At 59.2% G+C, this 23,291-nt stretch overlaps 9 protein-coding genes across 10 annotated transcripts; 3 read left to right on the top strand and 6 right to left on the bottom strand.

Annotated features, from left to right (window-relative positions):
- Nucleotides 1-56: 56 nt before the first annotated feature.
- On the bottom strand, nt 57-1,165 carry SDRG_00532 (hypothetical protein). Its single transcript, XM_008606013.1, has 4 exons — nt 808-1,165; nt 568-760; nt 355-521; nt 57-306 (listed from the first exon to the last, which is right to left on the bottom strand). Exons 1-4 carry the CDS (start codon nt 1,122-1,124, stop codon nt 120-122), a joined length of 864 nt encoding a protein of 287 aa, XP_008604235.1. The 5' UTR covers nt 1,125-1,165; the 3' UTR covers nt 57-119.
- Nucleotides 1,166-1,481: 316 nt separating this feature from the next.
- On the top strand, nt 1,482-3,305 carry SDRG_00531 (hypothetical protein). The gene is made up of 4 exons (XM_008606012.1): nt 1,482-1,787; nt 1,835-1,930; nt 1,971-2,832; nt 2,893-3,305. Exons 1-4 carry the CDS (start codon nt 1,527-1,529, stop codon nt 3,270-3,272), a joined length of 1,599 nt encoding a protein of 532 aa, XP_008604234.1. The 5' UTR covers nt 1,482-1,526; the 3' UTR covers nt 3,273-3,305.
- SDRG_00530 (hypothetical protein) lies at nt 3,276-6,546 on the bottom strand (the record flags this gene model as incomplete). The annotated part of the gene is made up of 9 exons (XM_008606011.1): nt 3,276-3,428; nt 3,469-3,691; nt 3,738-4,341; nt 4,385-5,082; nt 5,126-5,292; nt 5,338-5,787; nt 5,835-5,957; nt 5,999-6,224; nt 6,269-6,546. 9 exons carry the CDS (start codon nt 6,544-6,546, stop codon nt 3,351-3,353), a joined length of 2,847 nt encoding a protein of 948 aa, XP_008604233.1. The 3' UTR covers nt 3,276-3,350.
- A 33-nt stretch (nt 6,547-6,579) lies between these two features.
- On the bottom strand, nt 6,580-9,651 carry SDRG_00529 (hypothetical protein). Its single transcript, XM_008606010.1, has 2 exons — nt 8,000-9,651; nt 6,580-7,975 (listed from the first exon to the last, which is right to left on the bottom strand). The coding sequence occupies exons 1-2, from the start codon at nt 9,557-9,559 to the stop codon at nt 6,626-6,628; spliced, it is 2,910 nt and encodes a 969-aa protein (XP_008604232.1). The 5' UTR covers nt 9,560-9,651; the 3' UTR covers nt 6,580-6,625.
- A 632-nt stretch (nt 9,652-10,283) lies between these two features.
- On the bottom strand, nt 10,284-13,307 carry SDRG_00528. 2 transcript variants are annotated; one of them, XM_008606008.1, is made up of 21 exons: nt 13,236-13,307; nt 13,061-13,186; nt 12,893-13,011; nt 12,775-12,840; nt 12,632-12,727; nt 12,504-12,589; nt 12,358-12,457; nt 12,226-12,315; nt 12,112-12,174; nt 12,015-12,071; nt 11,849-11,968; nt 11,684-11,803; nt 11,453-11,642; nt 11,228-11,406; nt 11,105-11,182; nt 10,904-11,062; nt 10,818-10,858; nt 10,682-10,772; nt 10,588-10,641; nt 10,492-10,545; nt 10,284-10,450 (listed from the first exon to the last, which is right to left on the bottom strand). In XM_008606008.1, exons 1-21 carry the CDS (start codon nt 13,255-13,257, stop codon nt 10,409-10,411), a joined length of 1,953 nt encoding a protein of 650 aa, XP_008604230.1. In that variant the 5' UTR covers nt 13,258-13,307; the 3' UTR covers nt 10,284-10,408. The 2 variants fall into 2 exon arrangements, with proteins under 2 accessions (XP_008604230.1, XP_008604231.1); XM_008606009.1 differs by having other exon boundaries at nt 13,061-13,183.
- Nucleotides 13,308-15,768: 2,461 nt separating this feature from the next.
- On the top strand, nt 15,769-16,905 carry SDRG_00527 (hypothetical protein; the record flags this gene model as incomplete). Its single annotated transcript, XM_008606007.1, has 1 exon — nt 15,769-16,905. One exon carries the CDS (start codon nt 15,769-15,771, stop codon nt 16,849-16,851), a length of 1,083 nt encoding a protein of 360 aa, XP_008604229.1. The 3' UTR covers nt 16,852-16,905.
- Nucleotides 16,906-17,462: 557 nt separating this feature from the next.
- On the bottom strand, nt 17,463-18,532 carry SDRG_00526 (hypothetical protein). Its single transcript, XM_008606006.1, has one exon. It carries the CDS (start codon nt 18,505-18,507, stop codon nt 17,722-17,724), a length of 786 nt encoding a protein of 261 aa, XP_008604228.1. The 5' UTR covers nt 18,508-18,532; the 3' UTR covers nt 17,463-17,721.
- Nucleotides 18,533-19,249: 717 nt separating this feature from the next.
- On the top strand, nt 19,250-21,318 carry SDRG_00525 (serine/threonine protein kinase; the record flags this gene model as incomplete). The annotated part of the gene is made up of 5 exons (XM_008606005.1): nt 19,250-19,617; nt 19,662-19,742; nt 19,789-19,857; nt 19,904-19,969; nt 20,019-21,318. 5 exons carry the CDS (start codon nt 19,250-19,252, stop codon nt 21,316-21,318), a joined length of 1,884 nt encoding a protein of 627 aa, XP_008604227.1.
- A 36-nt stretch (nt 21,319-21,354) lies between these two features.
- Nucleotides 21,355-22,964, bottom strand: SDRG_00524 (hypothetical protein). The gene is made up of 3 exons (XM_008606004.1): nt 22,270-22,964; nt 21,923-22,226; nt 21,355-21,879 (listed from the first exon to the last, which is right to left on the bottom strand). The coding sequence occupies exons 1-3, from the start codon at nt 22,928-22,930 to the stop codon at nt 21,402-21,404; spliced, it is 1,443 nt and encodes a 480-aa protein (XP_008604226.1). The 5' UTR covers nt 22,931-22,964; the 3' UTR covers nt 21,355-21,401.
- Nucleotides 22,965-23,291: the final 327 nt, after the last annotated feature.

Below are 23,291 nucleotides of genomic sequence, written 5' to 3'. Positions count from 1 at the left end.
TTCTGGGATGTACCGCCTGGTGGTTGGGCCGGAACTAGAGACACACACAAGGATAGCTAAGCAAAAAACATACTAAGCGTATACTATGGTATAGCTTAAACGAATAGCTACTATAGTTGTTACAAAATCTCAAAGGTTGGGGGCGTGTACTTGGGTCGTTTGTCCTTGCGCACGTGGGGCCGCGGGAGCTTCTGAAAGAGCTGCAACGCCGGGTCCATCGGGTCGTTGGGTGCGTCTTCGCACAGCGACTGGTAAATGTAGGTGTGGAGGTCGCAGTAGCGCCGCTGGAACGCGTCCGGGTCCTCTCTGCACGTCATGATGCTACATGGGGCCACCCAGGCTCGCGAAACGTACCTTGCGGCTTGGTAGGTCGCGAAGAAGCCCAAGAGTTCGTCCATGGCTTCATGGCGCTTGGCGGCGTCGGGCTTGAGTGGCAGCATACGTGGCACATCGAGGCGGACCGGACCATGGACGACCGGCGCCTGCACGTCCTCCGACACGTCGTGGTTGTGCACATTCATCTACTCAAAGGGTAAGGCGCCGCAGTGCCCACGTCGCCAGTCGTACGTGCGACGTGATGAGGACGCGCCACTCGCCGTGCGTGGCCTCGTTCCGGTGCACTTGAACGTGCATCTTGACGGGGCAGGCCGAGTAGAACGCGCCATCTCGCAGCTTTCGCTTGGCCGCGTCGACATCGCGCGTTTCCTTGAGCAAGCTCTTGTTCTTGGACATGTTCGAGTGCGAGTGCTTGCAGTCGTAGCTACACGAGCGTGCCATCAACCCACCGCAGCACTGCAACGTGCGTACCGGACGCGAGCATGCTTGAACTCGGGTGGCACGGGCGTGAAGTTCTTGACGCGGCGCTTGACTTGCTCGTTGTTGTAGCGCGCTGTGAGCTTCGTATCGCGCGAGATATACGCCTGGTGCGTCTCGCGGGCGTAGGCGTCGAGGTACGCATGGAACTCGTCCCAGCTCAGAAAGGACAGCCCTTCCAGCGACCGGACGGCACTCTCGACGCCTGTGGACGAGAAGGTTGCCTCGAGCACCTCGCGCGCCTGCGCGTACTTGGACTTGCGCTTCTCGAGCCGCCACGACGGTGGGCTCGCTTCGGGCAGCGACTCCATCGCACTCCAAGCGCTGCTGCCAATGCGCCAGGTGGTGTTTCGTACACTCCAATGAACAGAATTTGTTTTATACACAAGTCGCCCAGGACAAGCCGCGCGCACGACCTCTGCAAGCTCCAAGCGCGCATTTGGTGCTACCAAGGGACAACGCGATGCGCAGGTATAAGGTATCGTACTGCGACGCCTTGGGTGAGGGCTGCGTGCGTGCGTATCGCTCTCGCTCTCATAGGCGGTTGGAAACACCCTCTCGGGCGTGTTTAAAACACTTGGACAAACCCGTTGGGACGTACGTACAGCAGTACATTAAACGTACGTACAACGTACCGTACATTGCATCAAAAATAGCTCAAAACGATCGCGACTTGTCAGTCGGCCGCGAGCAGCAGCAGCAGCAGCAGCAGCATGGCGCAGCCTGTCTTCCAGAAGAGCAATCCGATCTTAGGCCGCGGCAACTACACCGCCAAGCTCACGCCGGATGGGAAGCAGCAGAAGTTCAAGCTCGTGCGGGGCATGATGATCGACTCGTCGCTGCCGCAGCAGCCGTCGATGCTTGCGACGCGCGCCGACAAGCACGACGAGGGCCGCTTCACGACGACCGCCCGCGACATTGGCCAGCTGCCCGAGCTCGAAGAGAGCAAGTTTGCGCCGGCGAATGCGACCAAAGTACGTCCACCGAGATGCAAATTTGCCAACTCATCGAAGCGCCGTAGGTGCTGCGCTTCTACGCCTTCTTTGAAGAGACGGTCGACGAGAGCCCGGCTGAGCTCTTTCGCCTTCGCCGCACGATGCTGCTCTTCTACTTGCGCGTAGGCCAATCGAGTGCAATGGGTTGGTGACAGCGACTAGGACGACACGATTGAGATCATCGAGAACCGCGTCGCCAACTCGGGCTTGCCCCAAGGCACGTACCTCAAGCGCGGCAAGCTCATGAAGCCCAACAACGCGGGCCATTACCGCTTTGACGATATTTTCATTGGCATGAACTTTCCGATCTTTGGTCGCACGTTCAAGCTCTACAGCTGCGACGCGTTCACGCGGACGTACTACGCCGAGAACGCGTTTGAGCTGTCGCGCAACATTGAGATTCCAAAGGACGAGTACACCATGACCCGCGACGAGATCTCCAAGCTCTGCGGCGGCGAGCCCGGTCACTTTTACGGCAAGAAGAACAGCGCGCTCAAGACGTTTATGGAGGCGACGCTCGGCAACCACGGGCTCAACAGCGCCAAGAAGGCCAAGTTCTTATCCAACGCGCGCAAGGTGCTGCACTTCGAGTGCGAGTACGACGACCGGCAAAAGCTCTACGGCGACCTCACGCCGTACAGCCTCAACTACTTTCTCGAAGACGATACGATCGAGATCAAGGAGGTCGAGCGGCCCAACTCGGGCAGGGACCCGTTCCCGCTGCTTCTGTCGCGCTCGCGCCTCTTGAAAGCGTGGGAACATGCGATCCACGACGAGCAGGACCGCGGCGTCGAAGAGCCGACGGGCCGCGACGCTTACTACAACGAAGACGACCTCTTTGTCGGCGCCGTCCTCAACGTCTACAGCCGTTCGCTCAAACTCGTCGACGCCGACGAGTACACGCGCGCGTACTACAAGGAGGCGTGGAACCTCGACCTCGAAGCGCCAAAGTACACACCCCCGGCGCCCAAGGAGAACGAGAAACCCGCGCCGCCGCCGTACACGGGCTACGGCACCGAAGAAGGTATGTATTCGCTCGACATTGCAAGCTTTTTCCCGATGTCTCATGCTGTGGCGACCGTAGACTCGATGGGCTCCGTGACGCATTTGGTGCCCAAAGTCCCCAAGAAGGACTTTATCAAGATGACGACGAACGACCACAAGCTCCTCCGCTTCAGCGCGCGCATGGTCTCGAGTCGGCGCGAGCAAGCGGCGCGGCGGTTCATTGTGACGTTTTACCTTGCGGACGACACCATCTCGATCTACGAGCCGGAGCAGCGCAACTCGGGCATCGTGAGCGGCAAGTTCCTCGAGCGCGGACCGCACAAGAGCCCCGCGGGGGTCCGCTACGGCCTCAACGACTTCTTCATCGGGAACGAGCTCAGCTTCAACGCGTACAAGTTTCTCATCTTTGACGCGGACGACTACACCAAGCACTACTTTGGTATTCCTACCTCGTCCTAAACATTCGAATATACAATGTACATTAATGCGCCATGTTGCATTTCACGAGCCATGTCCTTCCTACCACTTGAGACTTGATTAGCGCTTGGGGCTAGTGACGATGCACTCGTCGGGCAAGACGAGAGAGCTGCCGTTGGGCAGGAAGCGCAGTCGACTCTACGCGGCGATGTCACGCCCTCTCCAAAACTCGAAGTACCTTTTGAATGGGCCAGCGCGCCTTGTTGAGCAACAGAGCTTCTTTGCCCCGGACCTCGGTCCATGCGTCGTGGTCGGCTTGGAGCTTCTCGGCGCGGGCAGCGTCGACGTACATGGGTGCGTACCGAGCGATCGCCATCAAGAGGTCCTTGGCCGTCGAGAGCGACTTGAGCTGATGCACATCGACGGCGAGAACCTCCACCAGTGTGTTGGCAATGATCGAGCTACAGTCCATTCTCAATCTCAATCACAACGTGATATTTGCCGTACCATTTGGCTTTTTGAGAAGCCTCCAAGTAAGCCGTCTCGCCAAAGAGCGCGGGTGGGTACAACTCGTACGTGATGGCCGGGAGCGCGCCGCCGTTGGTTGCGCGTTTCGCTCGCGACAAGGACCGGCGCACGTCGAGCTGCGGCATGGACGTTGCCTGCGCCAGCGTCGGGGCTGGACGCGTGTAGCCCAGTGGCCAGCTTGCGTCCGCTAGCAAGTGGTGGAACGGAGCCACCGGTGGTGCGAGTGCCGTTGTCGGTGGCGCGCTCTCAGAGGTGTCGTTGGTTCCGTCGGCGAAGGTTTGTTGGAAGCGGCAGATGCCTTTGTAGAGGAGGTAGAGGTGCTTGGGCACGCTGCCCTGCGCGATGATGACCGACCCTTTGGTGAACCGGGCGAGGATCGAGTGCGACACGATGTGCCCGAGCTCCGAGTCCGAGAGACTGCGAAAGACGGGCGACCGGCGGAAGGTGGCGAAGCGAGCGTGCTGTTCGAGGATCCACTGCGGCTCGAGCGTCGCTTTGAAGATCTTTGGCGCCAAGTAGAGCACCTCGGTGCGCTCGTCCGCAAGGTACATCATGAGGTTCGAGACGCTGTAGCCGACGCAGCCTAGACGCCACAGTTGATATATCCAGCAGGATGGGTGTCGCACCGAAAATGGCGCCGGCGTGCAGCCGCAAGGTGCTCGCGGTCGCGACGGCTTCGTGGGCGCTGAGCTTGAGGTTGGCGTGGACGCTGAGCGTGCCGCTGACGCAGACGTAGAAGGCAGTCGGCATGGCGGCCGCGAGTTCGAACGCGTCACCGCACCGGATGACGGTAAAGTTGCCGGCTTGGCACACGCGGCGGACGACGTCGTCGGGCATCCGCACAAAAAAGTCAAAGCTGCGGAGGACGGCGGCCATCGCATCGAGCATCTCGTCCGAGCGCTCGCCGGATTTGGCAAAGAACCCCGCCTTGTCGACCTTGGACTGGCAGAAAAGCGCATCGAGGAGCCCGCCGCGGAGCCCAAGGGACTCGAGAAGGCCGTCAAGGGACGCATCGATGTCGTCGTCGCTCTGGGACGGGTCCAGTTGCGCGTACGCGACGCGGGCGTCGTCGAACCGGCCGAGACGTCGAAGAATCAGCGCGTAGTTGCGCATGTAGCTGGGGCAACTGCCCTCGGCGCTCGCCTGCGCACGCTCGATGGCCGCGAGCGCGTCCTTGTCACGTCCGAGCTTGAGCAAGGCGACGCTCGCATTGAAGTGGGCCTCGTGGCATTTGGCGTCGATGGCGACGGCGGCGGTAAAGTCGTGCAGTGCGAGCGCGTGGTCGCCAAGCTTGTCGTGCGCAGCCCCGCGCAGCAGGTGCACCCTACACGCTCTATACCTCAAATGCTGCCGCTTGCGCTGTCTACCATTTCGGGAGATTGAACGGTTCGGTTGCGAGTGCATTGGAGCACCAATGGATCGTCATGTCCAGTCGACCCTGCGCGTAGAAGAGGTAGGCTTTGTTGAGTCGGCTCTCGGCGGCTGCGCCCAGCGTCTTTGGGTCCAGCGCCAGGCAGTGCTCCAGCAGTGGCTCCTAGTACCGTACGATACGAACATAGGTACGAGAAGAGGCTCGTACTTGGCATGCGACCGACTTTTCGGGGCGCGTCCGCCGGTCGTAGTCGAACGCCTGCACGACGGCCGCCACTTTGTGCGGGTGCGTGTACACGTTCTTGTTGATGTCGTTGCGCGTCGGCTTGGGCACCGGCGTCCGTTGCAAATCCACCGGCAGTGGCGACGGAGCCGGCGTCGCCGTGAGCCCCAGCGCCGAGTGGTCGACTTGCAGTGCGGATGCGACTTGCGCGCGCTTCTGCATGAGCATTTGGCGATCGAAGATTTTGGTATCGACCTCTTCGAGCTTGGAATCGCTGGGCCGACGGAGGTTCGCAGACGACGCCGCTGTCACCAGCGTACTGCCCCGGCGCTGCATGATCGACGAGAGCACGGACGTTGACGCGCCCGACTTAAGCGCCAGCGTCGAGCGACGACGCGCCACTTTGGACTCGACGTTCTTGAACGTTTGGCATTCCTAGAAGAGGACAAGTTGTCTTTTCTTCGGGTGGAATCAGACGACACCTTGTCGACGGCGCCCAACGCCTCGATGAGCTCGAGAAGCCGATCGCGCAGCTGGAGCGACGTCAGCACACTGTCGTCCAAATGGCCAAGGGCGCCGCGCTCCAGGCACGCCCGAAGCATGTCCTAGCGCTTCTGAGCCAAAAATCAACGACATATTATCGCACCGGGTTGTCTTCGTCGAGAAAGCGGGACGTGCCGACGACGACGGGGATCGCGACGCCCTTGTGCCGAAGTGCGTCCAACATGGTCGCCGCCGAGTCGCGTCCGATGGCCGCACGTACAAAGACGAGGTGCACCGTAAACATCTGCACGACCTGGAGCACGTCCCGGACCGAGCTCGCTAAGAGGACCTTGAAGGCGCCGTCGAGCTGGAGCGCCAAGGCGTCGCGGCTACCATTTCGACTAGATCTTAGTTACGGTGGTAGGGAATGTACCGGTGCCGGTTGTTGTCGGCGAGGAGAATGCACTTGAGCGAGGCGACGGGCGCGGAGTTGGCCTTTTTCCCGCGCGCGTGCTTGGGCAGCGCCTTGTGGCGGGCGATTTGCCGCAGAAAAATGCGCGTCGTCGAGTAGAGAGTCTTGTCAAAGACCTCGTCCTTTGGCGCGTTGTGGCTGCGAAGTGCGTCGGCCGCCGAGACGCCGTCGCCGACCGAGAGTCCGAGCGCCTTGGCCGACGCCAGCACCCGGCACTCGCGGCTCGTCTTGGCCGACATCTCGAAATAGAGTGAGACAACCGTAATACAGTATCAAGGTATCAAGGTATCAAAGCGACGTTAAATTAGAAAGACGACACTACTTGTCCGCGAGCAGCGACTCGAGGGCCTTGGCCGCCGCACTGAGCACGGTGGGCTTGTCGCTGGACGACGTTAGCTCGCTGGTGACGACCTTGGATTCGGCCCCCGCGTCTTGGCTTGACGTCGGTGCGTCGTCCGACGTGGCGACGGTCGTGGCAGCGTCCTCCACGAGCGTGTCGTCCGAGATCGTGTTGTCCGAGGTGGCTTTGTCGGACGCAGATGCGCCGACGACGTCGGCGGCGCTCATGTCGAAGGGAGCGATGTCCTCCGAGGCTTCAAGCTCAATTTCAACAGGCGCGCTGTCCGAGACGGGCGCCTTGGTCGCCTCTTCCACGTCTACAGCGCTGATGACAACTGGCTCGGCGTCAGCGTTGACGGCCGGCTCGTCGACGACGTCAGCGTCCGCGTCAGTCGTCGCAGAATCGGCTTGGATGGAAGCGTCGTCGGTTGCTGTCGTGACGTCGGCAGGCACCGCCGACGTGTTCAGCGCGTGCGACGTGACGTTGGTGTACGCGCTGAACTGCGTCACAATGGCCACAAGCGCCGCATCTTGCGACGCAGCAATTTCGGGCGCATCGTTGGCCGCCACAAGCTCGGGTTCGGAGCTCTCGTCCTTGGTGGCTTCGGGCTCTTCCTTCGACGCTCCGGGCGTGGGGTCCTTCGTGGCTTCCGGCGCTTTGTCCTTCGTGGCTTCCGGCTCTTGCGCAAAGGCGTCCGGCGACTCGTCCACGATGGCTTCTGGCACTTGCTTGGACGCTTCCGGCGTTTCAGATGAGGCCTCCGACGTCTCGTCCGCGGCTTGGTCGTGCTTGGTGAGTGGAGACGCCTCGCCAACTTCAGGTGCGCTGTCGTCGTCAACGTTCGACTCGATATCGACCGAGGCTTCGACGTCGACGGGCGTTGGCCCGTCGGTCTCGTCTGCGTTATCAGCGGCGTCGACGGAGGTGGCTTCGTTGGCATTTGAGGCATCCACGGCCTCGACGATCGCGACCGACGCATTCGAAGCGGTCTCGACACCCAAAACAATCTCGCTCGAGACGTCCGTGGTCACCTCAACGACGGCTACCGACAACGGTACCGCGTCGACGACGAGCGCTGTGGCGTTGGACTCGGGGTTGGCAGTCGCAGTGACGTTGACGACGTCCAGGGCATCGGTAGCATCCGAGCTTACAACGTCATCGGCTTCCTTCGTATCACCGCCAATCGCTTCATCGTTTGTCGTCGGCACGTCAACAACGTCGTCCTTGACCTTGACAACCTCGTCCTTGACCTCCTCCACGGTGTCGTCCGCGACCTCTTCTTGCTTGATCTCTTCAACGCGTTCCTTTGCATCTTCAGCTTCCGTGACCTCTTCAATGACGACGTCCGTGACCTCTTCAATGACGACGTCCTGGATCTCTTCGACGATGACTTGCTTGGCGGGTCCTTCCTGGACGTCAACAACATCTTCTTTGGCATCTACGGCAGATGCGTCGGCGTCACTGTTGCCGACGCTTTCGTAGTCTTTGGTGACATCACGGACCCCGTTGTCGACATGGCTGGTGGTAGCCGTATCGGCGATGCCGCTGTCCTCTTCCGTCGCATCGACGTCGTCGTCGGCCGAAGTGACGTTGACAAAGGCGTCCTCAACACGCGCGTCGACGGCGCCGTCCGTGTTGACTTGGACCGTGACCACGTCCGCGACGATGTCAATGGTGGGCGACGTCGGCGTCGTGGCGTCAGGCACCGTCTCGATGTCCTGGAGTGTCTCAACGAGGACGTGCATTTCGCGCGTCTCTTGCGCCACAAACGCGACGAGGTCGAGGCCGTACAAGTGCTGGGCTGCGCCAACACCAAGTGTGACGAGCCAGATGCCAATCATCGCAAAGAAAGCCGTCTTCCACGCCGACGACGCGGTCTTGACGGGCGGGAGCGACCGCGGCTTCTCAACCGACTTCTCAACCGACTTCTCAACTGGCTTGTCAGCGACCGGTGGTGTCGGCAGTGTCGGCGGCGCAAGGGCTTGCATCATGTTTTGCTGCAGTGAGGCAAACTCGGACATGGCCGACTTGACAGACGCTTCGATCTTTTGCGCGTCGACCGAGTGGCGGCGCTGCGGCGACCCTTTGCTCGACTCGATGCTCTTGAGCTGCTCCATCATGAGGAACTGCGTCTGCTCCGTCTGCTGCATGAACGACTGGAGCGAGCTGCGGAGGTGCGTCATGTCGTTCGAGATGGGCGACGCGCTCTTCTGGGACGCGCTACGGAGCTCCATTTGGAGCTGGTCGCGCTCGGCGAGAATGCGGTTCGTCTCGTTCATCTGCTTCTTGATCATCTCGTTCTTGATCGCGTGTTCGTTCTGGAGCTCCTTAATGACGTCTTCCATCGTGCGGAGCTGCGACTGGACCTTGTGCACGAGCGACGCCATCTCGATCTCTTGCTTGCGCATCTTCATGCGCGAGAGCGAGTCTGAGACTTCGCTGCTCACGGCGCGCAGCTGCGACGCGCTGCCGGCGCGCGAGACGGACGAGAATGCCCTGCCAATGTTCTCGGCCGTCAAGAGCGGCGCGTCCCAATTGGTATCGAGCGCGCTCTCCGAGTGGCACTCGCCGTGCGTTCCTTCGTCCAACGTCGAGCCGGCCGACGAGCGGGCAGCGCCGCCACGGACCGGCGGCCGGCCGCTGTCGGAGGCGACCGCCATGGGGCTGGCCCGCACGGGCGCCGAGGCTGCAACGGTCGCATCAAAGTCCTGCCCAAAGAAGGACTGCTTGTGGCGGTACAAGGGCGTCTCTCGGACGAGCGGGTCGTCGGCACTGCCGTCGTCGTTGCCGTCGTCGTCGGCCCTGCTGGACGTGGCCGAGCGCCCGTGGCGGAAGAGAGGCGAGTGAAGCCGACTGCGCGCGTTGATGATGTTGGCTTGCCGCGGCCGGCTGCGTCCATACGTGTCAACCATGCTGGGCCGAGGAGCGGGCGGGCGGTGCTACGGTCGGAGGAAGAGGAAGATGAGCCACCGCGGGCAGGGACTCCAATGCCACGTGGCAAAACTTATACAGTCTTTGCTTTTGATCCATTAATGCGGTGTATCATGTATCACGGGTTTGTGGGCGGTCCTTCACAGCTAATTTGCTTTAGAGGTCGATCGGTAAAGTGTAAATATGCATTCTCACAGGTTACAGCCAGTGGCAATACGATAAGTCGACTAAAGTCCGGTTTTGAGGACAGCGTACTTTGCAGGACGTATACGTTGTTTTAGATATTCGCATAAGTACGGCTGGCGACACCCTCGGCGGGGCGGAGGGGTTCAAGTCCATGGATCTGTGGATCTAAGACATGTAAAATGGTGATACAACCTCTACCCCGCCCCAACTGGTGAGCTCCAACACAACTATGCCCAACACCTCCTTTCCTAGAAAGCCCAGTGGCACGCAAGAAATGCCTCCTACACCCTCCCCTCCTCCCCCGTGCGCTGCGAGGCTCCTTGCACTCATAACCTTCCCCAACTACCCTCACCCCTTTCCCCTGGGCGACATGCGGCGTCAAGCATATGGCTTGCGACATGAAATAACCGCGGTATCGGGCCTTTCATCTGCTTGGATCCACAGATCCATGGACTCAAAAACGCTCGGCCCCCTCGGCGTCTTCAGACAGGCGGCAGAGGACGCGAACACCTTTCACGCTTCGGTTTAGCTTGTAACTAATACACCTCCTATGAATTATCTCCGTCTCTGCTCTAAGCTTGCGAAGAGAACTTATTTGGCGATCGATGGTATGTACTGAGTCATATATGCAGTCGTTGACAGGCTTATCCCCGAAGCTTGAGGAAGATGCGCTTGAGCACGCGCGCCTAATCGTAGTCGTAGGCAGCACAGCGCCGTGGGTCGGTACCTCGTAGCTCACGGTGTGGGCCACCATGTCGTTGTTGCCAGCCGCCGCCTCCATCTAGAAACAATAAGACGAAGTTCGCGTTGCCCGTGGTCCGACCCCAGTCGTCGTCGGAATGTCGGCGCCGTGAGTGTCGGCGGCGTCCAGGAAGTCCTACCGCGTTCTTAGCCCACGCTCACGCGTATTTTCGTACGAGGATGTCGGCCATGGTCGAGTCTCGGATCGTCGTCATGTGTTTGGCCAGCGTGAGCGCCAGGCCCATGAAGCAGCGCTTGGCGTAGTACCTACGCGCAGTGCTGGCGGCAAGAAGACGACGCTCGAGTCAATACCATGTGTCGGTGCCCAGTTTACGATGGTACGGCTCCATGCTCTAGTCATTTATAGAGGACCTAGAGGATGGGACGTGGAGACGTACCTTCATGACGCGGCAGATGCCAAAGTCGTAGTTGTTCTTGGAGCAGTAGAGCGTCCCGATGACAAGGTTGACGATGCAGAGATGGAAGAGCCGCTTCTCGGGGTCCCGCGCCGACTCTTCCTCCTCTTCGCGCTCAATCGACCGCAGGAGCTCTTCGGCCTACCCCTAGTGTGAGCTGATGACGTACGCGCTACGGCGTACCTTTTCGTTGTCCGTGTTCATGACGTAGCAGACGCAGAGGTTGGCGAGGATGATGGCCTGCACCTCCAGGAGGTTTTCCTATCGCGAAATGTGAGAATCGTAGGGCACAATTCGTTGTGGTACTTGGTGCTTCTTGACGAATGGCTCGTAGTACTGGATCGCTTGCTCGTACTTGTTGCCTTGGAGGAAGAAGACGTGGGCAACATTGAGCTTCCAGCTTTCGTGCTCGGAGCAAAACTCGGCCGTTTGCCGAAAAATCTTTTCGACTTGGGCGTAGTTGCCGCGGTCCCAGTAAATGTTGGCTGCGACTTGCTGTGAGAAAATACGTGCAAGGGGCGAGGATCGAACCTTGGGCCATAAGCACCGGCATAAAGTCCTCGAGCGCGTCGTCGTAGGCTTTCAAGCTTGCCTTGATCTCGTCGTTGGACTGCGCGATGCGGGCGGCTTGGATCTTTTGCGTGAGCTTGCGCAGTATCTCGACGTGCTTGGTCGCCAAATCGTCGTACTTGCGGTACGCCTCTTCGGGGGACGTTTGGAGCTATTCCCACAATTTGTAATTTGTTGAAATCGAAAATATACCGTGACGCTCGCATCCACAAACTCGAAAAAGTCTTTTGAGAGCAGTTGGAACGTCAAGTGCGTGTTCTCGGCGAGCACGTCGGCCATGAGGTCGTGGAACCCGTGCTTCATGTAGAGGATCTACCACAGCCAATCGTACACAGTCTGGACCCTGTTGAGCTGTACCAAGAGGTTGGAGAACGTCTCGACGGGAAACGGAGGGTTTTGCAAAAGAAAATTGAGCTTCTTGAAGCCGCCGTTCGGGTCCACGTCCATGTTCATAAGAGCAAAGTTGTGCAACGACACCTGTTGCGTCTGAGCACCTTTTGCCGTTTTAAACGGAAGAGCGTACCGAGTCGAGCTCCTCTTCGGCCCGCGGCGGCATGTCGAGGAGGGCGTCGCGTGAGCCCTAGTTCATTCAAGCGAATTGTACAAGTCATTGAGAGTACCTTGAAGTTCTTCATGTCGTACTCGATCGCAGCCTTGAGGTTGAACGCCTCCACAAGCGCCGTCTATACATTGTTAGATGCTTTTCTAGTCGTCAAGTCGATTAGGTATTCGACCTCGCGCAGCACTGTCGAGTTGCGAACACTCTTGACGTCCGTGTTGCTCTCACTCTTGCTGCCGACGCTCAACTCGGGGTGATCGCGCACCTACGAGATGTGAAATCGCCACTTCGAACCCGGGCAGCGTACGCCTTTTTCGATAATTTCAGCGATTTGGCGCATCGCGTTGCCATACTGCTTGAGGCGAAAGTAGCAGAGTGCAATGTTGTAGCACAGATCCGACTGGTAGCTACGTCGCGGCGTCACGCCTTGGCTCGCCGCAAAGACGTATATACCCCAAGACGTTCATGGCGTCATTGAATTTCTTCTTGGCTTCTTCAAAGCGTCCTTCTTTGTACTCGATCGCACCGTCAAACACCACCTACGATTCTTACATTTTGGGATTCGAACGCACAATGGCTACCGTGGTCGGATCGTCGCGGAGACACTGGTCGAGAATCGACTGCGTCGCCTTGATGTCGTTTTGCTCATAGTAGATGGCCGACCGCAGCAGCGCCACCTACGTCGTGTCTGATGCATTGTATTCATCGGCGGCAATGTAGGTACGCGGTGGGAGTACTGCTCACTTTCCAACTGGCTGGCCTTGCGCGACGCCGCATCGTACTGGCCCGCCTACACAGCATCGAGAAGATGACGATGCAGCGTCACGAGCTGTAGAGCTTGCCTTGTAGAGCGACTGGGCATAGTAGAGGTGGTAGTCTTCAACGTCCGGAAAGAGCTTGCAGAGCTGCTCGTACATGGACACGGCATTGTGAAAGCTCTGCATATGGTAGTAGCAGTAGCCTACGCATGAATAGACATATCAGAAACACGAAGACGTTTGTGGTGCTACCGAGGAGCGACAAGGCGGCGCGGCTGCACGGGTGGTTCTGCAGCTCGATCTGCAGGATGCGGACGGCTTCGTCGTACTTTTGGTCGCGAATATGGCCGTACACCGTCGAGGTGTAGCTGCCGCCTACTTTGAGTGTGCATGAGTCCTATGGCACGGCGCATGCGCGGGCTCGCACCGTCCTTCATCTGCTGGTACATCCTGGCTCGGTGGTGACGCTTCGGGTCTGCGGATCTCGGTTCGACGCCTCGATTGGTGCACTTTCCACAGATCCCTGCGTTTTCATTGGTCGTTACGAAGGAGGCTCAGGGATTGGTCGAAACTCCACTCTGCGATCTTGGACCGTCCTTATTCTGCCACAAATTAGGGTTGTGGACGGTGCACAACCGCGCACTAGCATTGCACGCTCGACGTACAAAAGCTAGTATACGTACAGCAAATGGTGACCGTTAGGTCATGCGTCATGGAGAACAATAATCTTATCAAGAGCCTGAATCTTATGCTGCAGCCTTGAAGCTTAGTCCTTTGATGTAGCATCATAGACGCGCGTTTGTAGTATACTTCAACGCTGCAACTCGTAGTTGCCTCAAATAAAATCTCTCGCGTGCGCGTTGCATGGCCAGGCAGGGGGCACGATGGCTCGGGGACGCCTCTGATTGGCGGTTTCCAGGCGAGGATCGGGTGCTGATTGGCGCACGCCGAATACGCTGTGGGGATTGGCGCGATCTTTTCGGGGCTGGACCAAGAGTGGGCAGATGATGCACGGCTGCAACGCGTTGCCCACACACCTGAGCACGGACGATGCACAAGTGTAGCTTGTGCTAGCGCGCATACAGTCTTCGCACTCGACTGTGTCGCAATTGTTGGTGTATTCAGACGCGACCAACTTCAACACGGCGAATATGTCACTGCGCTGGCTAGAGACGTATGCACCCGTGGACTTCAAGTCTTCTCGCAAGTGATTCGTGCCGGCTATGTAGCCATAAGTGCGTGGTCCGACCACGCCGCCTGCTCTGCATTATAACATGAGTCAAAACGACAGTTCCGTAGTAGACTCGACGCAGGCTCGTCCAACGGCTGTGCGAACATCGGACCTTGGCAGCACCTATATTGAGAGCGCGTTCCTTGAAGCGTGCGCTTGCAGTTGCCCATGGCATGGAAGAATCTGTCTGCGCTGACGTCTCCGTGTCCGCAGTGTCCGCTGCACTGCGATGCTTGGTCCTGTCTGACTCGCGTTCTCGATCTCGGACGTGTGTACACGGTCTACAGACACGTCTACACAGCGGCTCTATGGCCCATTTTTCTTCCTAAAGTTACCGCCGTGCACGTTACAGGAAGCCGCTTGAGCAAGTCGGACCATGGACTAAACAACGACGCGGACTTTATTCCGATGCAATTGGCATTGTAGGAGGCATTTCATTACTTCGTATGCTTGTCCTACGATAACCATCTATCCAGTTTGAGTAACTTGACCAATCTCTCGTGACGCGTCGTGACACGGGCCAAAAACATCAACGGACATAGCGACAGCTGCGACGACGACGACGTTGCGTCGGTGGCGACTCGAGGAAAGATCGGGGTCGAGCACCCAGCGGCCTCTACACCACATCCTTCCGGAAGCCCATTACGGCGTGACTGACTGATCGATGGCAACACGTGGCCCCAACAAATAGCCGGACGCGCTCAATTGGCCGATTATTAGTGCGTAGGCCTTGTAGTACCATACAGTAATACACCACCCTACGTGGTAGACGAAGCCGCGGTGATGGCGCCTGCATCGACGCCTGCATCGGCCATCGACGCATTCGACGACGAGAGAGTAGGATGATCGTGTCTGTGTAAGAAGGGCTGACATGACCTCTTCGTCGCACGTGTGAGTCACGGCGCCGCAGATTCGGGGAACGCAGCCGCACCACGTGGCTGCCTCAAGCTGCTTGCGAGGGCAGCGTGAAGAGGTGACAAGTGCCGACATGTCGATACTGAGCATTTCTCTGCGTCCGCAAGCACCCAGCACCCGCGTAACCTTGGATGCGCTGCGGTTGTGGCGCCGCCGGTGGCATAGGCCATACTAGTAGACACTCGCAACAGCCATCGACGGGGCGCGCCTTTCTGAGGCAGGAAGCTTGGCGCGCGCTCATGTTCAAGGCAGAGCGCAACTGCAAAGTGGTATGCAAGCCACAATCATTACTCATACAGGCATTACTCACACTCGACGTACGGCGCTGTCAGCGTCAGGAACCAGTTATCAAGCCAAGACCTCGACAATTCGCAACAAACAGAGCCGTTGCTTGAACAAGATAGAGGGAGATCGTTCTGAGCCTTGGCAGCTTCAGAAGAAGAGGGCGTGGCATGCCGCATTTTGGCCGGCTCACCACAGGCTGCCGGAACACATGATTGGGGTCGTCGGCGTCGGATGTGATGCAAAATCCAAGCATCAATGATGTGAAAAAAAGGAAAATTGCCGTACGACGAGAGAAGGATGTGTTGCAATCGCCTCAGCTGTGGGATGACTTACGTATAATTGTCCAACTTTGGCTAGAAGACGGAGCACATCGCGTGTTACTCGTGCGTATACACGGTGGGTGCCCGTGCCACGTGCTCGCAGAGAGTCAGGGGTCTAAAATTCGTGATCGCACTGCAATCCTTGAAGCGCGTATGCTCGTCCGACTCTTTCCAGCTGCGACCGATAGCATTGACACTTTTGATTTTCCATGCTCGGGCAGACGCATCCAACTACCGCCATGTCCGTGGACGTCTCGTCGCTCCTGCACTTCAAGGACACCCTGTCGTCGTCGGCAGCCTCGTCGCCCAGCATGAGCAGCATCCGTCTCTGCACATACCCCCACTGCGACAAGAAGGTGCGCTCGAAAGGTCTCTGCAAGGCGCACGGCGGCGGTCTCCGCTGCATGGTCGCGGGCTGCATGCGCTCGAGCCAAGGCAAAGGCTACTGCATCCGCCACGGCGGTGGCAAGCGCTGCTCGATCGCCGACTGCAACCGGTCGTCGCAGAGCAACGGGCTCTGCAAGTCCCACGGCGGCGGCCTTCGTTGCCAAATTCCCCACTGCAATAAGAGCAGTCAGGGCGGCGGCTTTTGCCGCATGCACGGCGGCGGCCACCGGTGCCGGACGCCCGGATGCGACAAGGGCGCCCAGCGCAACGGTCTTTGCGCAAGCCACGGCGGCAACCGCATGTGCCAGTTTGACGGTTGCAAGAAGAACGACCGCGGCGGCGGCTTCTGCGCAGAGCACGGTGGCGGTCGCCGATGCTCGGTCGACGATTGCAACCGCCCCGCGCGCAAGCAAGGTATGTGCTCCAACCATTTTCCGGCGCCTGTCGCAGCCGTTCGCATCCCCAACGCCGTCTACGACGCCGACGGCCTCAACGTCCACGCGTCGCTGAAGAAGGAACAGACAGACCGCGTCCTCGCCGAGATCCCGCAGAGCGCGTTCGAGCCGTACGTGGACGTGTACGAGCAAACGTCGAGCGGGTGCTTCAAGGCCGAAGCGACGCATTTCGAGTACTACGAGCCGCTCAAGCAGCAGCAGCATCAACAACAACAAGAGCACATGGACTATACTACGGGCAACAACATGCACGCCATGTACCAGCAATACGACGAGCCGCCGCGTATGGAGCTCCTCCAGCAACAACAGGCGTACGCACCGTATCCTGAACACACAATGTATGCGCAAGCGACCGTGTACCAGCTCCAGCCGCTCGACCGGTACGCGCCGGTGGGTATGCCCGAGAATTACCACCACCTCCAGCACCAAGACCCGCGGGGGTTGTATTAGCCACGTTATTTAAAATATACCCTAACCCTAGAATCAAAGCCCCTTTTGCGCGCATTTGCTCCAATACTCGACGATCGTCGTCCGGTTGGTCTCTTGGGGTGCACGTCACAGCTTACTGCCACGTTTCGCGCAAGGCGGGCCGCTAGAAAGGCCACGACCCCAACGTCACTGCCCTCGACGACCAACGTCGCGCTGAATTGGTTCCGAACGCTAGCTCCGCATCTAGGGCGGTCACCAAATGGCAGTCCCGCGTGCGATGCAGAACGCCGTGGTTAACAGGTACATTCAACATCCAACGTTGCGCTGATGTGAGTCTGAGTTGGTTTCGGCTACCGCGAGTCGGGCCACGTACCCGAAACGCACGATGTGCTTGGAATGCGTCTGGCCAGTTACGTTGCTTCCGCGTTGAACGTACTACGCGCCTAATCAAGTTCCGACGACGTGCAACGGTCGTTCTGCAGCTGCTGCGCATACACAAACCAGCTGCTCGACGAGCTTTGATCAGAGAAACGTTGTTGAAGCGAGTCCACTTGAGCGTAGTAGATAGTGCCCTCGGCGTCTTTTTCCTCTCACTGTAGCGAGAGGTGGCGAGATACTATCTTGCCAGAGCTGCCGTACTATTCCCGCACTTCGCGATCGACGGTGGGCTGATTTGGTCGAACGCGCCAAGGGCTCCAGGGTCGCCTGTCGACGGCGAGCCTGATGCGACCAGACAGCGATGGTGAGGCGAGGCAAGGCGTGTAGAAGGCACCAGCCACAGTGATGCAAACGTGCCTTGGCTCTCCTATCGTAGAAAACTGTAGTACTCGCTACGGAGCGGCTCATTCCACCGTAGGACCGTTGTTACGACTTATGCGGACAAGTAGATAGCTAGCCGCGTGGCTGGACTGTCCGACGTGAGCCCGCAAGCAAGGTGAGCTCGTGTGAGATGGTACCCGCGTCGATTGGCGACGAGCTCGAGGCGACGACACTGACGTCGGCGTGTGTGCTGTCGCCATCGAGCAGCTGCAGCACAAACCACGTATCATGATTCGGGCCGAGAAGCTGGTACCCGCCGTGTGTGGCCAAAGCGTCCCGTGGGGACAAGCGCAAGAGGTCGCGCAGCTTGGCGAGGTCCAGGCCTCGCACGATCGTCGCGGGGCCATCCGGAACCGTGATTGTCGCGCGCTCGATGCTGAGCTGCTGGAGGTAATAGACGCTAAATTCGTGCGTCGCCTCAAGGCGCTTGCCAGTGCCAGGGCTGACGCACGACACCGCGATGCGGCCGTCGTACTGGCCGAGAGACGGCAGCGCCAGTGGCACGACAACGTTGATCGCGTCGTGCACAGCGAGGTCTTGTGGCACCGACCGCGTCAACAGCTCGTACTCGGCATCCTGGCGCCCGTGTGGACGCAGCGCAATGGAAACGGCAACAACTGGGATCGGGATCGTGCCGAGGTTGGTGGCCCGGACGTCCACGGCCATCGATGGACTGGGCGCGACGACGCAGATCACGCGCAGGCTCTGGAGGAGGAGGTTCTCCAGCATGTCGTTCATCATGCCGGCCATGCCCGAGCTCTGCTCCATGCTGGACCGCACCTTGTCCATGACGGCGGCGAACTGAGCCTGCATGGACGCCGTGTATTGCTGCATGGCAGCGGCCATCGGGTCGGCCATCGCTGCCCGCCGAATCACAAAAGTGTTTGATACACCTATTATGTTAAAAACACCTGATTAACGCGCATGTTTTAAACCGCTTTTGGACAGTGCTGATTCATGCGAATCAACTAACTTTCAGTTCAATCGTTTAGTCCGTGGTGATGCACCACAACTCAGGCTTCAATCATGGTGTGGTCCTCACACAAGCAATTTAGGATCAGTTTACTCGTCTTATCTAGAACGTTATACATGAACGTGTTTCGCGTTATCTCCTAAATGATCAAGCGGACGATGTGGGTCGTCGACTCGCACTGACGCGCTTTCTCGCTATCAACACGAATTCGGTCTCGCTCTAGAGGCGACGACCAAGTAACAGAAATGAATATATGTATGCATGGTGACCAATTCTCACTCTGCCGAACGAAGATTTGGTGCAGAACAAGCAGCAAGGTGCCACGTCATGTTGGTTGCTTTCCGGATGGCAACTCTATTCATACAAACACCAAGTGATTCTATGCGGCATCCGGATACTATTCAGTAAAACACTGCTGGACACGTGGCAGTCTGGACGCCGACCATGATCACTGCACAGCTCTGTCGTCGACTGAAGCTGTTGTCAAAGAGTCCCTGAGAGCCTCCAGTATGTTCTCGCGTACTACCAAGTACATATTACAAGCAACCTCTTAGTCACTTCTACTTGGCAGTGACCGGCAATTCTATCGTAGTGAACAGTCGTCCCATTCAAGTGGCCGAAGCCTCAATGTATGATAGGCCCAGTAGCTGTTGGGTGCGATTAGCTTTGCATCTCGTCGCTGCCGACATCGCATGGACCAATCGAGGAAGATCGCGGCCATTACATCGACCTCCACCCGAGCATGGCAAGGCTTCCGTCATTCTTCTTTGTCGTTCCATGGCGTTGCTTTGCGCGACGCTGGGGCTCGCTGCAACCATCGGCGCCGTCGCCAACCCAAGCGTCTTGGTGACGACGCCCTGCGCTGGTATCGCATGCGTGCTCGACAGCGCTGGTCACCCGATCCAAACCATCACGTCAAGCGATGCCATGGCGGACGGCAGCTTGGACGGCGTCCCGATCGCCCGCGTCGAGCGCCTGCCCAATGTTCCCGCAGTGTAGGAATCTCTACCTCACGAGACGTTCATGAGCGTTTGACTAGAGTGCTTCGCGACAATGGCATGACGAGCTTTGGGGACTTTAGCGTCGACGAAGTCGGGCGACAACTGCACCTCCTCGAACTGTACGACGCGCCACGGACGCTGCCTCGCTCAGAATGCTTGCATTAGATCGCTCGTGAACCAAGCCTTTCACGCCCTCGGGAGCAACTTTGCGCTGCCAACGACTCTGCAGCGCTTGTACGACAGCGTCCTTGCAGTCGGTGTGCTGAGATCCACGCATTAGAAACTTGTCGGGCACGCCGCTGCAGTCCATCCACAACGTCACCTTTCCACCGAGCCTCGGCAGCCTGTGCGTCGCTCGTTGGGTATGGCGACGTGACGGCTCACGTCTGGCGTAGGGACTTGAGCCACGCGCGGCTGCTGGACATTGCCGTCTCGCCAGCGTCGTTTGGCGTGCTTGCAACACTCTCCACGGTGGGGCACAACGTCAGCATTACGCTGCCGCCCACATGCAACGGAACCGTACAGTCGCTGCTCGGCGGTACGCTCAACGTCTGCGTCTTGGCGTCACAGAGCGCGCCAAGTACCTTTGGCGTTGCTCCCGCAACGACGACGACGGTGGTGCCACCGACGCCCACGGACGTGTATACCGTGTCTACGTCGAGCGGCGGCGATACGAGTGCGACAGCGACGTCGATCGCACTCGGTGTTGCCATCGCCTTGGTCGTCGTCGTTTTGGTCGTGCTCCTCCGGCGTGCCCGGCGGGACCAGAGCGATCACATGGACACTGTCTACAAGCGCCAAACGACCCGGGGCTCGATCGTCTCGGAGCACGACGTGCGCTTCGACGCGTCGATCGCGTCGTGGCGGCTTCCACGCACCGACATCCAGCTGCGCCGACTGGTCTCGACCGATGCAATGGGCGGGCGCTACGACGGCGTCTGGACTCCGACGCAGATGCCGGTCGTCGTTCGTCAACTGCAAACGGGCGCCGACATGGACCGCTTCATGCAAGAGATCCGCCTCTGCACGTCGATGTGCCATGACAACGTCGTCCGCTGCATCGGTGTCTTTTGGAGCACGTCGTTTGACATTGCAGTCGTCGAGGAGGCCTGTCCGCTCGGGTCTCTCTACGACTACATGACCACTTGCGCCGGCGACCCCACCTTTGGCTGGACGAGCGTGACGGGCCTCGTGACGCGGCTCTCGATTGCGCGGGACCTTGCGCGGGCGCTCAAGTACCTCCACTGCGAGAAGACACATGTGCACGGCCAAGTGCACTCGGAAAGTGTTTGGATTGCGGCCACGGGCGCGGCCAAGCTCGACGGCTTCCGGTCGGCGACGACGACGCGCGTGGCGACCGTCGCGCCCGAAGTGTGCGCCGGCGGCTGCCCGACGGTGGCCGCCGACGTCTACGCGCTTGGAGTACTCATGTGCGAGATGGACCACGGTTGCGCGCTCGAGGCGAAAGCCACTAGCGACGAGACGCTGCGCGACGGCCTCCAGGACATTGCTGCCGGCTTCTTCCGACCTGCGCCAACGACCAAGTGTCCGTTGGAGATTGCAGAGGTGATTGCGAGCTGCGTGCACGTCGACCCGGCTCAGCGAAGCGCTGCGGCGGACGTGTACCGCCGATTGTCAGAGTTCCACGAGTACTGTCAGCGCCACACGACCGCACTCCTCCTCTCGTCGCGGTAGTCCTTAAGTCCCACGTCGACTGTCGTGTGTACAGGAGCGCGTCACGATGTTAGTTGCATGGACAAGTTGTCGTTGAATGTCTATTACTGCGTCTTTTGCAGGTGCGTTCGGGGCCACGCCAAGAGCGCCACAAAGACCGCGAGGATCAACGCGAGAAAGCACATCGCAGGCAGCGCCGAGCTCTCATTTTGTCGCGCCGCCACCGACGGCAACACGCCTTTTTGACGGCGCATGGACGCTGGCTTGCGCATGGCGGCGGTCGGTGGCGCCACCGTCGCCGGTGTCCACCCCGGCAGCAGCGCTTCAATGGCCGACGCATCCTCGTACGGCACCCAGTGCAGCTGCTTGCACGACTGTTTGTCCGGTACGTTTGGCTCAAAGACGAGCCCCGAGTAGTTGAGGTACGCGGCGAACGACCGGACCGTGCCCCAGCCGTAGATGTCGAGTTCTTCGGCGTCGATTTCGCCGACAAAGGGCACACCGACGAGGTACTTGACGCGGTTGTTGGCGCGCGCCGTCTCGAGATGCTTGGCCTGCATGTCGACGCGCAGGTCAAAGTACCTACAAAGACGCTTTGGTGCATGCAACCTTGACTGCGTCGTACTTGGCAGGGACGCTCGTGTAGTTGTGGTAGACCACTAGGCCGCGGGTGCTGGGCGAGTAGAGGTCGTAGCCGTGCGTCCAGAGGTGCGACGCGCGGAGGAACTCTTCGCCGTCAAACATCCACAGCGTGTGCGAGTCGATGAGCACGCGCTTCTCGGCGTGGCACTTGCTGAACGAGAGGCCCGCGCCCCAGAGCGCGCCGAGCTGCGGCCGCTCCGAGTCGTAAATGAGGTCGGCGGCGACATTGCGGACATTCCCAGAGCCGCCGCGGGTCGTTTGGCAAATGTGCGGCGCCGTGCGGGCCCCTAGTCTGGCGGTGGAAATATTGCCTTTGGCAAAGTCACGTACCGAGGTTGGTGCCATCGGACAGGATGTGCGAGTCAATGTTGTGCAGGTACGTCGTGAGCACAGCCATCTCGTTCTCGGTGCGCTGCCACTCCTGCACGAGGAGCGTGTCCCACTGCGTCGTGAACTCGCTGTGCGCGTCGAGCTGGAGGCAAAACTCCTCGTCGCGGACCAAATCCTGCTGGAAGTGACGCGCGTACGTTGGCCCGCGCGACGCAGCCGCGTCACGTGAGTCGATGCGGATCTGGTCGCGGTACTTGCATGGCCATTTTGGCCACGCCTCGGCGGCGAGCGCGCAGTAGGCGTCAATGCACGAGAGGTCGGCCTCGAGGAGCTGGTCGACGATGCCAAAGTAGAGCTTGTCGGGCCGCGTCGCCCGGGAAAACCCGGTAAAGACCGTGTACCCGCAGCGCGCGCCGTCGCGAAAAGCCGAAAGGCCCACAAACATATCGTACTCGGCCGGAAACCGCGGCGCTGGCGGCCGCAAGTGGGCGAGCGCCGGGTCCACCGGCGTGTGCTGCGTGCTCGGATCGAGCGGGACGCGTATCGTCGGGCGCTTGGAGGCCGTCTTGTTCTTGTTGTGGTCACGCACGGAAAGCTCGGGCCCAGCCTCGGTCACGGGCCACAGGACGGCCACGACAGACAGGAGATGTAAGAGCTTCATGGCGTGTTGTCGAGTCCGTCGATCATTGCTGTCAAGTCCCTTTTTGGGGGACTACCCAGTAGGACCATCAAGAATTGCTCAATACAAGAATATGTGTTTTTTTGTTCACAGCACTGTGATTTTATAGGGTACCCCGGGGTGGTCCATGAAGGTCACCATATGGGTTCGAAAGTCGGGTCGATCGAACCTCAGGCAACGTGGCAGTCGGAGAGGAGGTATTAGCTTGGACTCCAGCCAGGAGCCACCTCTTCATTGCACAACCTACATGTATTATACGTTCTGAACACGGCCACTTCGTTACGATTTTGTTCAGCTGAAAGCACGGGAAGAAGATCAAGTGACTCCGAGGCGTGGTGGCTGC

This window comes from Saprolegnia diclina, assembly GCF_000281045.1.
Source record: "Saprolegnia diclina VS20 unplaced genomic scaffold supercont1.1, whole genome shotgun sequence".
NCBI classification, from domain to species: Eukaryota; Oomycota; class Saprolegniomycetes; order Saprolegniales; family Saprolegniaceae; genus Saprolegnia; species Saprolegnia diclina.
This window is presented reverse-complemented; position numbering and strand designations above follow the sequence as displayed.